Genomic DNA, 15672 nt, shown 5'->3' on the forward strand with positions numbered 1-15672 from the left:
ATGTTTACCACTTCATCAAACTTCAACTTGGTCTTCCCTATAGAGCTATTGATCGCTATAATTGTGCCATTCCAACTCTCGGGTAACTGTCCTAGAATTAGCAGTGCTCGGGCCTCGTTTTTGAAGTCGATATCAACAGACTCTAATTGCCCAATTATCTCATTGAACGCATTTAAATGTTCATTGAACTTACAACCTTCGACCATCTTCATGTTGAACAATTTCTTGATCAAGTGCACCTTATTCGCTGCAGAAGGCTGTTCATACATATTAGAAAGGGCTGCCATGAGAGACTTCGTCGTCTTCTCGTTCTTGATATTGAAGGCAACTGACTTTGATAACGTCAATCTGACGGTGCCAAGAGCCTTCCTATCAAGTAATTCCCAATCTGCATCCTTTGTATCCTCTGGCTTCTCTCTTAAAGGTTGATACAAAATTTTCTGAAACAAGAGGTCTTCTATTTGCACTTTCCAGAAATCGAAATTTGTGCCATCGAACTTCTCGATCATGGATGTGGATGTCTTATCTTCTGATGCCATTACTCCCACTCGAATGGACAGATCTGATCGAAAGACTTTCGGAATTTTGTCAAACACCTTCTGTGCCCTAGGTTCTCAACCAAAGGCTCAAATACCAGTTGTTGGAGTTGCTCTGCATAATAAATCGAATTTGATACCAGTTGTTGTGGCGAAAACGCAAAATAAATAATGTTGTTCAATGGTTAAACAAGCAATCACGAAAAATAAAAAAATCACACATAAGAATACAAGATATACATGGTTCACCCAAATTGTGGAGTTTCGTCCATGGAGCACATCGAACAAATTCACTATGAAAAATTGTTTCTCAATCTCTCTCTTCTTGTATTGACACAAATTTATTTCTAACTCTCACACCCTCTCAAATCTGATTAGAGTTGATATTTATAGAATTTTAAACTTGTTTTACAAGAACTTGACTTTTGTAAAATCTAAAACCAATAAGGAAGTTAAATCAGATCAGGAACTAAATTTTTCTTAAATCAATAAGAATGTTAAATCATATCAAGAAATTAAATTTTTTTTAAAATTAAGCAGTGTTGAAGTTTTTTATATAATTAAACATTCCTAAAAATTAACGAGACTCCACAAAACCGTAACAAACTAGACACAGACAACTCCTCTAGAACAAATGAAGATAAGCAGTAAATTGTTATTCATACCCTGTGGGTATCTGATCCCTGTTGTAAATTAAGGAACTATTTATTCTTGACTGCTCTGACTGAAAAATACTTGTCATCGAAAAGAGCCTGAAACTGAGTGTATGTGTATCCCAAAAAATAAAAAAATAAATTTTTTTTTTTAAACATGTTTGTGTCGGGTATTCCAATGCAGATCGTTGTGAAAAAGGGTTTCGTCTCACTTCAGTTTGAAATTACAAGGAGGAACAGAACTCTATTTAAGCTTTAAACTTTTTTGAGACGAAAAAGCTTCCTAAGTCGCTGAAACCATGACGAACAACTCCACAGTCCCCACACAGTAATTTCAGTCCACTGTCTTCTCTCTCACTGCAAGCTTTCTACGCAATTTCTCTCTCTCACACAGACACACTGCAAGCTCATTCAAATTCCTGTCCTCACCATACGGGGTTTTGATTGCATCGATATTCGAAAAGATTATTACTAGTACTTCTTAACGAGACAAACCTGAGGAGAGAGATTTGGGTCCCACAATCTTAACCTTTCTTGTTTTTATTTCTCGAGAATGCTCTGCCCTACCTACGCTCCTGATTCCCTCCTCCTCTCTTGTCTCTCTCTCTACTTTTCTGTCTCTTAAACGGCCTTTAATTTGAAATTCTTCCCACCGCAGCAGACCGGGCCTGTCTGTTTGTTTTTATACTCCATGTCTCTCCAGAATATACCGCAATAGTCAGAACAAGCCTTCTTAGAGCGCTTGTTTGTGTTTTCTCTTCATATGGGGTTCTAATTGGGAGATCTTTTCGAGGTATTTTCTCTCTCTTCCATCAATCTGTTTGCTTTTACCTTTTCCTTCAAGGGTGCTTTGATTCTTCAGTTTCTTTTTTTCTTGAATTTTGGTGATTATTTCCTGTTCTGGGTATTTTGGTTTGAGGAATTCTGAATCTATTTGGATTTACTCTGATGGTTCATGTGTTTATCGTGTTTTAGGGTTTATTTTGTCTGTTTGAGCTAGCCTTTTTTCTTATTTGCTCTGATCTGCCTGCTCAATGTGGGTATAAATTTATTTGATTAAATGGAAAATCTAACCACGAAGAGATTTATCAACATTTTATATTTATACGCAGATGAATGCATTTATGTACATTTGGAAAATACTCTTCAACCAATGTGCTTCTATTGCGTCGTTGTATCTTCAAGTAGTTGTGGACCTGTGGTGTCACTGCAATTGGGTTCATGTTGGAATCTTGTAACTTTTACCCGTTAACTGTGTGGAAAATTTTCTGCCAAAATGGTATGATGTATTAGTGGATATGAAACATTTCATTGCTCAACTAGTAGTGTTGGGTCCTTTTCATTTTGACAAGCTAATTTGACCAGGAAATGGACGGTTTTAAAAAAGATAATTTGAGTCTTGTCTCGTTAGTTTGCTACAATCTGCATCTTTTTTTAATGAATTTATGTGGAAAGCATAGGCTTCAGTTTTTCAGTACCAACAACTGATATGTTAAGATCAGAGGAATCCTATGATGATCTGTGGACATGGGAACAAAGTTGTGCTTCAACATGGACACATAATATCTTACGTGCAAACTCAGTGATTTGGCATTTGCTTATAATTATGTGAATATATGTGTGTGTTATGTGTGTCTATATTACATTTGTGAATATTTCCTTTAGGACAAGCAAAGGTGTGTTTGTGCACACTCTTGCATTTGTGTATTTTAAAGAAACACAAATAGTGAGAGAAGGATAGTATTAAGGTACTTGATGGTATGTGTGGAAGCTAGGGTCTTCTTACTTTCTCATAAGCTAAGTGTTATGAAATAAGGATCGAATAGGAGTTTATGAGAACAAAGAGAAAATTAATGACAAGAAAATAAAATGGCGCACACACAAATGAGACAAGGATATACGTGGTTCGGCTATGCCTACATCCACGGGGAGAAGACAAAATAATATTTCACTATGGAAATAAAGATATACAAGGCAAAGTGACTCACACCCAAAGCCCAATTTGCATCCAAATTCTCTTACTCACTAACTGATATTACAAATTCACAATACAATTGATGATTTCGGATGCCTTGGATCAAAGGTGTGCAAGGCTATATACAGCCCAAAAAATACTTGGTGTCCAAATATATTCAAAACTTCCTTTGGAAGCTTCACCATCTGTCAGAAGGAGCTTGCTGTGCACACCAATATACTTGCTGATCACACATATTTGAAGGACAAGTTGTGTACAGATACTGTTCACGTGTACGAAACTGTTCACAGATACTATTCGGGTGTTGTTCACAAATACAATACTATTCACCAGAAATATATTTTTTGGGAGTTTTTTGAGATGTCGACCAGATACGAGATTGAGAAATTTGATGGCAAGATTAGTTTCAGTCTTTGACGCATTAAGATGCAGGCCCTGCTGACTCAGTAAGATCTAAAGAAGGTGTTGTTTGGGAAGGACAAGTTGCTAGAAACTATGTCCAGTGAAGACAAGGAGGAGGTCGATGAAAAGGCGTGTAGTGCGATCCTCCTGAATCTAGCCGATGAGGTGCTTCGTGAAGTTATTGATGAAGACACGGCAGTAAAGTTGTGGCTAAAATTGGAGAGTCTATATATGACGAAATCTCTCATCAACAGACTTTACTTGAAAGAGAGACTTTACACCCTTCGAGGAAGATATGCCTCTTAAGGTACATGTTGATAATTTTAATTCTATTATTAGGGATTTGAAAAATACTGATATTAAAATTGATGAAGAAGATCAAGCCCTTATTTTGTTGTATTCTTTGCCTCCTTCCTATGAGCATTTTGTTACCACATTGCTTTATGGAAAAGACGCCAACAGTATGGAGGATGTAAAATCTATATTGAACTCTCAGGAATTGAGGAAAAGGTGTCTGGGAATATTGGAGATGAACAGGCCGATGGTCTATTTGTAAGAGACAAAAGTGAGACAAAGAGTTCTGGTAGTAGGGGCAAACCTAGATCTCATAAAAATGTGGAATGTTACTACTGTCACGAGATAGGGCACATCATCAAGCATTGTCCCAAACTAAATGCAAAGAATGGGAATGGCAAAGAGAAGGTTCAAGAATCAGCGACTGTGGTAACTGCTACAACGAGTGATTCGGAAAGTGACGATTATGTTCTCATGACAATCTTGTGTTCAGGTATGTCATTTAATGACAGTTGGATTCTTGATTCTGGTTGTTCCGTTCATATGTATCCAAGTAGGGATTCTTTTTTTCCCTATAAAGAGGTGAAAGGTGGTTCGATTTTGACGGCGGACAGAAAAACTTTCAAAATTTTAGGAATTGGAACAGCCAAGATCAAGACGCACAATGGGTTGGTGAGAACATTGTCAGATGTGCGACTTGTACCGGATCTGAAAATGAATATTATTTCAGTAGGTGTGCTAGACTCCAAAGGTTATAAGGTTGTAATAGAGGGTAGAGCAATGATGGTCGTGATGGATTCTCTTGTGGTGCTACAAAGCACTAAGGTGAAAAATTTGTATCTTCTCCAAGAGAATATAGTAACAGGTGGAGCTTCTATATGGTCTTCAACAGTTAGCAAAAATCTGTGTTCGGATCTTGGCAAAAGAAGAGTTAGAAAAAGGAGTTACGTTCTTAGTTCTCAAAAGGGTTGTGAGGGGACTACACAACATGGTAGGAGAATAAAATCCGTTTTCAGATGGCAACCGAAATTACAGCAGTCCTTACAGGGAGGCAGACCCGTGAGGACAGGTGTGATATTGACTAGCAATAATTTTGGTGGCAATGAGATTGTCCATTTGAGTGCCATTAAGATGTGTGAGAGGCAAGTAGTTGGTCACAATAGAGATGCGAGGAAAAGTCAATGACGTCCTATTCTCCATAAGGGTGAGAAGATGATTTTTCATTACCAATCGATGGTTAGTGGGCGGTTGGAGAAGGTTGCTGAAGGAGATGTCAAATTTAGAGTTTCTGAGGATGTTTTTGATAAGCGCTTAGAGTTTGAAAAAAATACTAGAGGTATGCTTGTGGCTGCGCAAGACATGCATGGGTTGAAGAACGAGAGCCCGAGGGTTAAGTTTGAGGATGATTCAAACTTAACTAAAATTCTTTGATTAATTTGTTTTGTGGAGAAGACAGTTTGTTTTGCAGAGATACAGTGTCTCATTTGAATTTTCGTCAAGGTGGAGAGTTGTTAAATATTGTGGCTCAAATTGAGGTTGGCAATTACATCAGCAATTTGTCCTTCAAGTATGTGTGATTAGCAAGTATATTGGTGTGCACAACAAGCTCATTCTAACAAATGGTAAAGCTTCCAAAGAAAGTTTTGAATATACTTGTTGATCGCATATGCTTGAAGGACAAGTTGCTGATGTAATTGCTGTTAGCATATATGATACCACGATTTATGGTATGACTTACCATAATAGCAGAGATTTGACTATGCATATGTTAGCATATATGATATCATGATTTATGGTATGACTTACTATAATAGCAGAGATTTGACTATGCTATAGAATATGCCGTAGAATATGCTTTAGAATAAGTTGTGATTTGATTTTGATTTGATTTAGTTTCTTTTCTTGTAATATGAGTATGTGCTCATTTTATCTATAAATACTAGAGCTGTGAATGCGTAATTCAATTTATTCAAGCCTTTACGCAATTCTCTCCTTTCTCTTCTTTTTATATATTTCTACTTAGTATCAGAGCCAACACCTTTCCACACCTTTCAGCAGCCTTGCTACTTGTGCGACAGCTACCTTAGGCTGTTTGTGACATTGCCTACACATGTTTTTTTGTGTTGCTGTTTTGTGATCGAAAATAGGTATTTTTAAGTTTTACAATTTCATTTTCACTCTTTTAGGGTTGGGTAAATTGGGATAGTTGGTTTCCAACACCTAGAAGGGCTTGGGTAAAAAAAAAATTAGTCTACAAAGAGGTTCCGGATATTAAGAAGGAGGATGTCTGGCTATATGTAAGCGGGCAGTGCTCCTTAAAAAAAGTATGTATTTGGATTTTTCGGGAATGGTCTGAGGAGACATTGTTATTGTTTATGGTCTGAGGAGACCCTTTGATTTATTAACAGAATTTGTGGTGTTTTTGGAGTTTTTTTTATTGTTGTGTGACAGATTATGGCAGATTCAGAGTCCTCGACTGTTAATTCTCTTGGCTTAAGTTCTGTAGGTGGTGGTGCCATTTTTCCCACCACTCATCAGAAAATCCAGGACTTCAAATTACCACAGTAAAGTTGGATGGTTCCAACTATTTGATTTGGGCACAGTCTGTCAAGATGTTCATTGGTGGCAAAGGCAAGATTGGTTGCCAAGGGTTATGCTCAGACTTATGACATAGATTATCAGGAGATTTTTGCCCTTGTTGCCAAGATGAATACCATCCGTGTATTATTTTCCGTTGCTGCAATTCGATCTTGGCCTCTATTCCAGTTAGATGTCAAGAATGTTTTTCTCAATGGTGATTTGCAGGAGGAGGTGTACATGGTTCCTCTTCCAGGCTTTCGTTCTCTTACTCATTCTGGTATGCTATGTCGTCTTCGTCGTTCTCTGTATGGCCTCAAGCAGTCTCCTCGAGCTTGGTTTGATCGTTTTGGCATTGCTATGCTCAAGTTTGGTTTCCATCAAAGGGCAGTTGATCATACCTTGTTTTTACGTCATTCAGGCGGTAAAACAGTTGCTCTTATTATGTATGTCGATGATATTGTTTTTACCGGTGATGATAATACCGGAATTGATGAGGTTAAGAGCTATCTTGGCCGTCAGTTTGAGATTAAGGATCTTGGTCCCCTACGGTACTTCTTGGGCATTGAGGTGGCTCGCTCCAACCAAGACTGGCATTTTCATCTCTCAATGCAAGTATGTTCTTGACTTGCTTTCTGCTTCTGGTCAGCTTGGCGCTTGTCTTGCTGATACTCCGATTGAGCAGAATCATTGTTTGGCTGATTCTGAGTGGGAGTTGTCAGATATTGGTCAGTATCGATGACCTCTGAGGCTCATCTATTTATCAATGACTCGACGTGACGTTGCTTATCCCGTGAGTGTCGTGAGTCAATTCATGCACTCTCCTCGGCCCCTCACCTTGATGCAGTTATTTGGATCCTTCGCTACTTAAAAGGGTGTCCAGGCCGTGGTATTTTGTTTGCCAATCATGGTCACTTACGTGTTGAGACTTGGACAAATGCTGATTATGCAGGATCAATTTCAGATAGGAGGTTTACTTCACGTTATTGTATCACTATTTGTGGTAACTTGGTTACTTGGCATAGTAAGAAGTAGGATGTTGTCTCTCAATCTAGTGCAGAGGCAGAGTATAGGGCTATGGCTCTTGGAGTAGGTGAGTTGCTTTGGCTGAAAACTTTGATGACAGACTTGTGCCTTCCAGTGTCGCTTCCATTCTCACTCTACTGTGATAACAAGTCTGCCATTAGCATAGCAGCAAATCCCGTTCAGCGTGACAGGACTAAGCATATAGAGGTGGACCGTCACTTCATTCGAGAGAAGATCATCTTTGGTCATATTTGCACTCCATTTGTCACAAACTCTCAGCAGCTTGCAGACATTCTTATAAAGGACGTCAGCAAGATTGTGTTTGAGAATGCATTGTCAAAGTTGGGCGTTTCAGATATCCACGCACCAACTTTAGGGGGAGTGTTAGTATAGATGATACCACGATTTATGGTATGACTTACCATAATAGTAGAGATTTGACTATGCTATAGAATATGCTTTAGAATAAGTTGTGATTTGATTTAGTTTTCTTTCTTGTAATATGAGCATGTGCTCATTTTATCTATAAATACTAGAGCTGTGAATGAGTAATTCATATCATTCAAGCCTTTACGCAATTCTCTCCTCTCTCTTCTTTTTATATATTTCTACTCTTGCCAACCTCAATTTGAGCCACAATATTCAACACTAAGGTCAAGGGATGGAATTACATAACAAGCACTGAATTTTATAGTAGGATTCTAAGTGGTACTAACTTAGTTGGATGTGTCATTCTTAGCATTATTCATCAATGATGCAGTTGAAACATGGGATATCATTCGATCAATCTGAATGGTTAATGGATAATGTCGGAATTTGGTAAGTTATTGGCAAATGTCTTTTTTTGTGTTGTTATGTTCATTTTGAGGAAGGTTGAAAGGGATAACTATAGATTTTAGGAGTGACTTAATGATTGATTTCATCAGTTGTGTGAATCTATATGGTATTTTCAGTAGTGGTCATTTGTTGGCTCTCTTAGTGAGACAAGATGGATTCATCTATCATACGCTTTGATGTAAGTATTCTGTTTTTAAGTGTTGGAGAGAATGATGTTATAAATTATCTGGATGAAGCTCGGGATTGCATTGCGCCAACAGTTTTCAAATGCTACTTTTCTAGAGGTTATAACAACGTGATCAACTATGTACTTTTTTTTATTAGCATTTCAATTTTATGTGTGCGTAAGAGTATAAGAGTTTATCAATTGTGTGCCTATCTCTGTTTTTCTTTCCACTTGGAGAGGATTTAAGGGTAAATTATCTTTGGTGTGGAGTATTTTCACAGCATTGTATCGGTTGCTTCTGTCATCCATTGATTTCAAATTCAGAAGAAGAAGAAAAGAACAGTTTGAGAGAAGGGGGGAAAGCCAAGGAGGATAAAGTGGTTTGAAAAGCAAAGACACTTATAAGTATTGTTTATGTTGGACATTGACACTTACATAGTTCCAGATCATGTTTGACACATCTTGGATCTGTTCATAATATGGAAATGAATTCATAATTTCGTACATGTGGTGGCCACTTCTAGGTCACTCAATTGTTTAACCTTGGATGATAGACATAACCTTTTTTAGCATAATTTTTTAAAAAATATCAAATTAAAGGTTTTTATAAAATTTATATAAATATAAACACAATCGAAGTAAGATATATGAAGCTTTTATAATTATACCTTATAAAAAGAGAAAAAAATATAAGAAGATCTTAACAAGGAGTGGGCATGAGAGTAGGAGAATGTACTTCCTAATTATTTGTTTGGATATGTATATTTGTATATGTACACATCTACACATGCGTATATATGTTACATGCTATATTGTTGTCTTTGCATATTTATGTAACACTTGTAATAATATTAGATTTACTTTTTTTTTTTTTTTTCCTAGTTGGTTCTCACACACCCCCCTCCAAGGAATTATTTACACGTAGCACGAATCGATCCTGAGACCTGATGCTCATGAGGTATCAGGTCCAAGTCTTTTCCAACTAGGTCAACACCTTGGGGTTAATATTAGATTTACTTATCATAAGTTATTCTTTTTTTTTTCCCCAATTTATCATAAGTTATTTTTAAAATGTAAGAATATAATTTACTTATCGTAAGTTATTCTTTTTTTTCCCCCTAATTTACCATAAGTTAATTTTCACAATACAATAAATCTCTTATACATAAAATTGTATTTCTTTGTTGTTGTGTCACTAAAATGTCGTTGTCTTATTTATTCAAATATTTTCCTTGTACATATTACCCACATTGTTTTGTTTCTTTTTCCTGTAATCATATGCTATTATTATTATTATTATTGGTGCTTTGATTTAGGCATGCCTGGGAGGTTAAGCATGCAAATCTGGTTAGGGTTATCGGCGTTCGTTTGTCATTGTTGGTCACCAAGAAGTATAGGAAAAGACCTGTCTTATTAGCATTTGGAATTGATAAAAATACCAATCAATGCGGACCAGAGAAATCGAAATCATCAGGATGGTGGTCAATACCTAACTCAGTACTTATTGCGGCTGACGCTGAATTAAGGAATAAAGTTTTTATATTTTTTAAGTGTGATTTGAGGAATAACTTTGGTAGGTGAGATGTTGTGATAGTTTGAGAACTTCATAAAAGGGAGACACGGAGATAGCATTGATAACTAGATTTTGTGGTAAAATTATTCAAGTGAAAATGTACGAATTTTTATGATAAAAAGTTTCCTTGATTTGCTTTTTAATGACTAACTTTTATTTGAAATTGTGTCAATATGTCAAGGTTTATCGGAACTTGTTTCATGGAATGTAGAAGGTGTTGACATTTTAATATATTTTTTCTTGATATTTTTACATGATATCAGCAGCCCGTTTGCTGAAACATTAATACATCTATTGGTATCGTTTATGATTATTTTTTGTTTTTGTAATATGAATGCAATACACTCATTTGGACGCTTCATATGCATTAAAAGGCCTTTTTTTTTTCTATTACTGATGGTAAGGAAGGAATTCAGTCCTTACCCTACCAAAGGGTATGAGTACCATTTAAGAAAGAAAAAAAGGGTGTGAGTTCGATATTATGACTTTGGGAAATGCCAATCTAATATGGTTTACTACTGTTAGTTTGATCTATCCCAGGTGAGAGTCATGCAACTCTTAGGGTTGATATTATGACCGTGGGCTATATGGGAGGCTAAGCATGCAAATCTGAGTAGGGTTTTCGGCGTGCATTTGTCATTGTTTGTCACTGATAAGTATAGGAAAAAGATTTGTTTTATTAGCATGTGGAATTGATAAAATATCATTCAGTGCAGACCAAAAAGACATCAATATCATTAGGATGGCCGATGGTGGTCATTACCTAAATGGACAATGCTACTTAAATCGAGGACTTGAACCAACGTCCTCGGACAAATAAGTTGAATCCATTAGATGTATATAATAGGACCCAAGTTTGCGTCCCACCATATGCATCTAAGAGATGCAATTGGTGATATTGTTAAGGTGGATAGATTTGGAGGGTGAAAAATTGAGATGCAATCCTCTTGTAAGGTACCAAGCCACCCTTGGGCCTTGGTTCCTTTTGGGGGTTCTATTTGGCGTTCTAACAATGTCCAGATCAGTGGGTAATTTTCTGAGTTAGTGGTAAGGGCGCAAAGTGAATAGGAGATCCAAAGCTGTGTTGTAGGTGCATCTGTTGTGCATATTGTAAAATATTTCGTTTTAGAGAAATCGAACAATCCTTTCACGGGATAGAAATGTCATAGATTAAATACTTGGCGGTGAGCTCCTTGTCATTGTGGAAGGAAATTTTTCTAATTTGATCTATTTATTTATTTTAGTGGAGTTATTGGGAGAGATAAGAATAGTTTTATATAGCTTGCCTTTGTTATAAATCGTTTGTCCTCATGGTTGTGCCCTTTTGGTGCATTTCAGTTACTACGGAAAGGGACCTGTGCATGATGTATAAGTTTATTTTTTCTCAAATGTTTAAGTTGATACTAGTTGAATTTATATCATAATAATGGAAATATTATGTAGCAATTCATGCTAGATACTTTTAGTTTAGAGAATGAAACAGGAAAGTTTTACTCCAAAGAATAGATGAAAAGTAAACAATAAAAAAGATACACAGAAGTTTGCTTTCCATGACAACAAATGCTGCAATTCCGGAAATAAAATGGATTTAATAACTGATACACCATTTTATTAGTTGAACTTAAAATGCAACTAGTTTCCCTAGCAAAACAGAATTCCATTTTTGCAACATTTTACCTGTAATGGAAGGTTATATTTTTCTTCTCTCACCATGGAAGGAACTTTTGCCATAATCAGTTGAAGTAGTAATCTGATTGGTAGCATGGAGAATGTTAACGTTAAACTAGTGTCATCTTCTTCGCAGAACTTTTTATCAGTGTTCAATACAAGTTGGAGAATGCAGTGACTTTATTTCTATCTAGCGAGCAACTGGTTATATTAGCTATGATGACAACTGGAAGTGCTTATTTTGAAGACATGCGGAATAAACCTGAGGTCATTGATCCTCCCCAAAAAGACATGATGGATGTCAGTGAACATGTGAATGACCCTGCTCAAAATGCTCTGAAACCTAGTGTGACTGTCTCTAGCAGTGTCCGTGAACTACTGGAGTGCCCGGTGTGCTTAAATGCTATGTACCCTCCTATCCATCAGGTTCCATTTTTTTTTCATCTCAAGTATTTGGTTATATTTGTGTGGTTTTTTCCAGGTGATGTTAGACACCCCTACCTTAACTATAGTGAAAAGCCCTAATGCACCAAGGATGAAAAGCCCTAAAAATAATTTCAAAAATAAGTAATAATTGGTTTTGGGTTATACTTAATTAACATGGATTTCAAAATCTATGAAGAGTAGATAATCTTACCAAAATAATGCTTAATGGATCAAAAAAATAAATAAAAATGCAAACAAAATTAATTTAATTTCTGAGTCAGAAAGCCAAATCATTTAAAAACAGTTCAAGACTCAAAAGTTACAAAAGTTTAAAGTGAGGCGTTGAAGTTTCTTAAGATACACATACTATGTTATGATGGATCCCACATGCCACGCAAGACATAGGTTATATTTTTGGGGTCATTTTTCTTTCTTTTATTATTTTTTTAAGGTTTCATATCTTTTTAATTTGGGTTTGCCTCTACAAGGGCTTTGATATATTTTAGGGTTATGCCTGATTATGATTATTGGAGATACAATAATTATCCTTCCCAATTTCTTCTCTATTTTCTTCTTTCCTATTCTTCTTTTTCGTCTTCTCTTCATTTTCTTCTCTTCCTTATTTGAAACATCTTAAATAATTTAGTTTTATCTTTTTCAATATTTGGCATTGAAGGCAATTGCTTTTGAGATGAACAATTCATCATCTCCTTAACATAGGTCATCCTTTTAAAAATTCAAATTTTCAAAAACTTTCGGTCCTTTGAAAACAATAAAATTTTGTATCTCATTTTTTATTGCCAATAAGAACAACTAAGCACATGCAGCCATCTTTTGTGCAAGAGAAATCTTTGACAACTTTCGGTTTGGATGCAGGAAAAGGAATGTTAGACGATTCACCAATTCCTAAGTTGCTTTTATCTCCAACAGACTTTATCAGTTTTTCAAGCTTTTAGAACCTTCAGCAAAACTAGAAATTTTATAAACTTCGAATTCTACTACCTAGAAATTAATCTTATCTACAGGAGATTTTATTGCTTACGTGGGGTGTGAGGCAATGGTAGGCTACTATGGGGGCATGATCCCACATCGCCCAGGTGTGGAAAGGGGAAGTGCTATATATGTAGGTGGTGCTATCTCCAAATGGTATGAGGCCTTTTGGGGTAAAACCCAATAACAAAACATCATACCATGTGGTGGTGTGCTATATGTGTAGAGATTTTCAAGCTTCCATTTACTTCGGGCTTTTTATAGACGTCCTTTACTGTTAACTTTTGCAAATTATTGTCTTCATGTGAAGTCTAATACCATTAGGAAAATAGATAGCACTCATTAAGGGAGTGGTAGCGATAGTAACAAATGCAACATGAAAAGAATCATTGTTAGAAACAGAACAAAACAGCATAGCAATAATTGCTTTTAAATTCTTCAAATATTTTTTGTTTTTTAGGAAAATCATTAACCATAGTTTGTTTGTTTGTTTGTTTTTTTTTTCTCTCAACAATTCTGGTACTTTATTTCAGTATCTGATTTTGTCTTTTTAGCTCTTGAAGTTAATGTTTCCATCTTTATCACAATCAAAATCACTGTTAGACCAATGCAAATTTATATTCTCCTTCAGTTGAGGAGAATTAAATTCATGTTTGAAGCGAACATGCAACTTCTCCTATGTTTTTTTTGCTAGGAAAGCAACACGTGTGCACACACCATACTGCCTCATTTGAGGCTTGAACCGCTCACCACCCTTTCGGGTGGGAGAGGTCATACTACTTGGGCAAATACTAGGTCCGTGTAATTTTGCCAAACCTTGAAGAATTTTATTGTTAGTCACTCTTGCTTATTTTATTGCTGCACAATTTATTATTCATTATATTTTTATTTTCATTTTTATTTTTATTTTTGCAGTGTTCAAATGGTCACACATTGTGTTCTGGTTGCAAGCCTAGAGTGCACAACCGGTGCCCTACATGCAGGCATGAACTTGGCAATATCAGGTGTCTTGCATTGGAGAAGGTGGCTGCATCACTTGAACTTCCATGTAAATATCAGAGTTTCGGGTGCATAGGCATCTACCCTTACTATAGCAAGCTAAAACATGAATCCCAATGTGTATTCAGACCCTATACTTGCCCCTACGCTGGATCTGAGTGCACAGTCATTGGTGATATTCCTTATATGGTGGCCCATCTGAAAGACGATCACAAAGTTGACATGCACAATGGCAGTACTTTCAACCATCGTTATGTCAAATCTAATCCACATGAGGTTGAAAATGCCACATGGATGCTTACGGTATTGCTTTGTCTGTCATTTATGTCTTTTTGTTGGATTAAATTCTTAATGGGTGTGTTCTTATTTAATTAATGCGGACGTCATTTATAGCCCCTCCATTTATGATATTGGGGTGCTGTTTTGCCATTTTGTTGAAATCTGAAGGTCACTGGCAACCTTGGTCACTTGGCACATATGACCTTTCCATGTTGCGTAAGGCAAAACATGGATTTAGAATGGGGGTGTTTCATTGAAATCATCAGTATATATGGCTTTTAATTTTACCAGATCAGTTGTTGTGTAATGAGCCTTTCTAATGTTCATTGGCAACTGTTCTGTAAATTTTTCCGACCTCCAGGTTTTCAGTTGCTTTGGACAGTATTTCTGTTTGCATTTCGAAGCGTTCCAGCTTGGGATGGCTCCCGTCTACATAGCATTCCTGCGGTTCATGGGTGATGACAATGAGGCAAAGAACTACACTTACAGTCTCGAAGTTGGAGGGAATGGAAGGAAGATGGTTTGGCAAGGTGTGCCTAGAAGCATAAGGGACAGCCACCGGAAGGTTCGTGACAGTTACGATGGTCTAATCATCCAACGGAACATGGCTCTTTTTTTCTCAGGGGGAGACCGGAAGGAATTGAAGCTTAGGGTGACTGGTAGAATCTGGAAAGAACAGTGATAGGGATTTGCTTTTGCAACTTCTCTCCCTTGTATTCTCTCTCTTAGAGCAGGTTGATTAGGATATTTCAGCTGTAGATGGAGTATTTTAGTCATGTATTTTTTGGATTTTTGGAGGCAAATGCTCTTTTTGCTTTCCATGCATCAAATACATGAATGGGAAGATCTGTCATCTCTATACGATTATGCTTTTCTACAGATGGCTTTTGTATCAAAAAAAGATCATTCTTTACTAACAATGTTCATTTTGAGCTCCTTGTCAGAGCATTGTGACAAGAGTAGTAAATGAATAAAGATGAGCTCAACTAAGGAACAAACCCTGGCGCTAAATAACAACTATATCATTATCTGATTCACCAAATTCATCGATTTTTGAGAAAATTGTCAACCAATTGCAATGACATGAGATTTTTACATAGCAAGACAATTATATTTTGATTACACATAATTTTAATTTTAATAATGATAAGGAATGGGTTTTGTGTATCATTGAATTTACTTTGAAACTCAAATAAATTAGAAAAATTTCATCATTTTCAATATGTTCTTGATGTTAATGTGCCACCAATGTGATTCTTAATCTAATAATG

General features: G+C 36.3%; 1 protein-coding gene across 1 annotated transcript; it reads left to right on the forward strand.

Annotated features, from left to right (window-relative positions):
* The first annotated feature begins 1417 nt into the window (after window positions 1-1417).
* LOC132295123 (E3 ubiquitin-protein ligase DIS1) lies at window positions 1418-15280 on the forward strand. The gene is made up of 4 exons (XM_059793238.1): window positions 1418-1982; window positions 11844-12133; window positions 14039-14425; window positions 14763-15280. The coding sequence occupies exons 2-4, from the start codon at window positions 11924-11926 to the stop codon at window positions 15081-15083; spliced, it is 918 nt and encodes a 305-aa protein (XP_059649221.1). The 5' UTR covers window positions 1418-1982; window positions 11844-11923; the 3' UTR covers window positions 15084-15280.
* Window positions 15281-15672: the final 392 nt, after the last annotated feature.

The sequence above is a fragment of the Cornus florida genome, unplaced genomic scaffold (genome assembly GCF_030987335.1).
Source record: "Cornus florida cultivar Cherokee Brave unplaced genomic scaffold, ASM3098733v1 CherokeeBrave_3.0.0_Hap2_Chr02, whole genome shotgun sequence".
In the NCBI taxonomy this organism is placed as follows: domain Eukaryota; kingdom Viridiplantae; phylum Streptophyta; class Magnoliopsida; order Cornales; family Cornaceae; genus Cornus; species Cornus florida.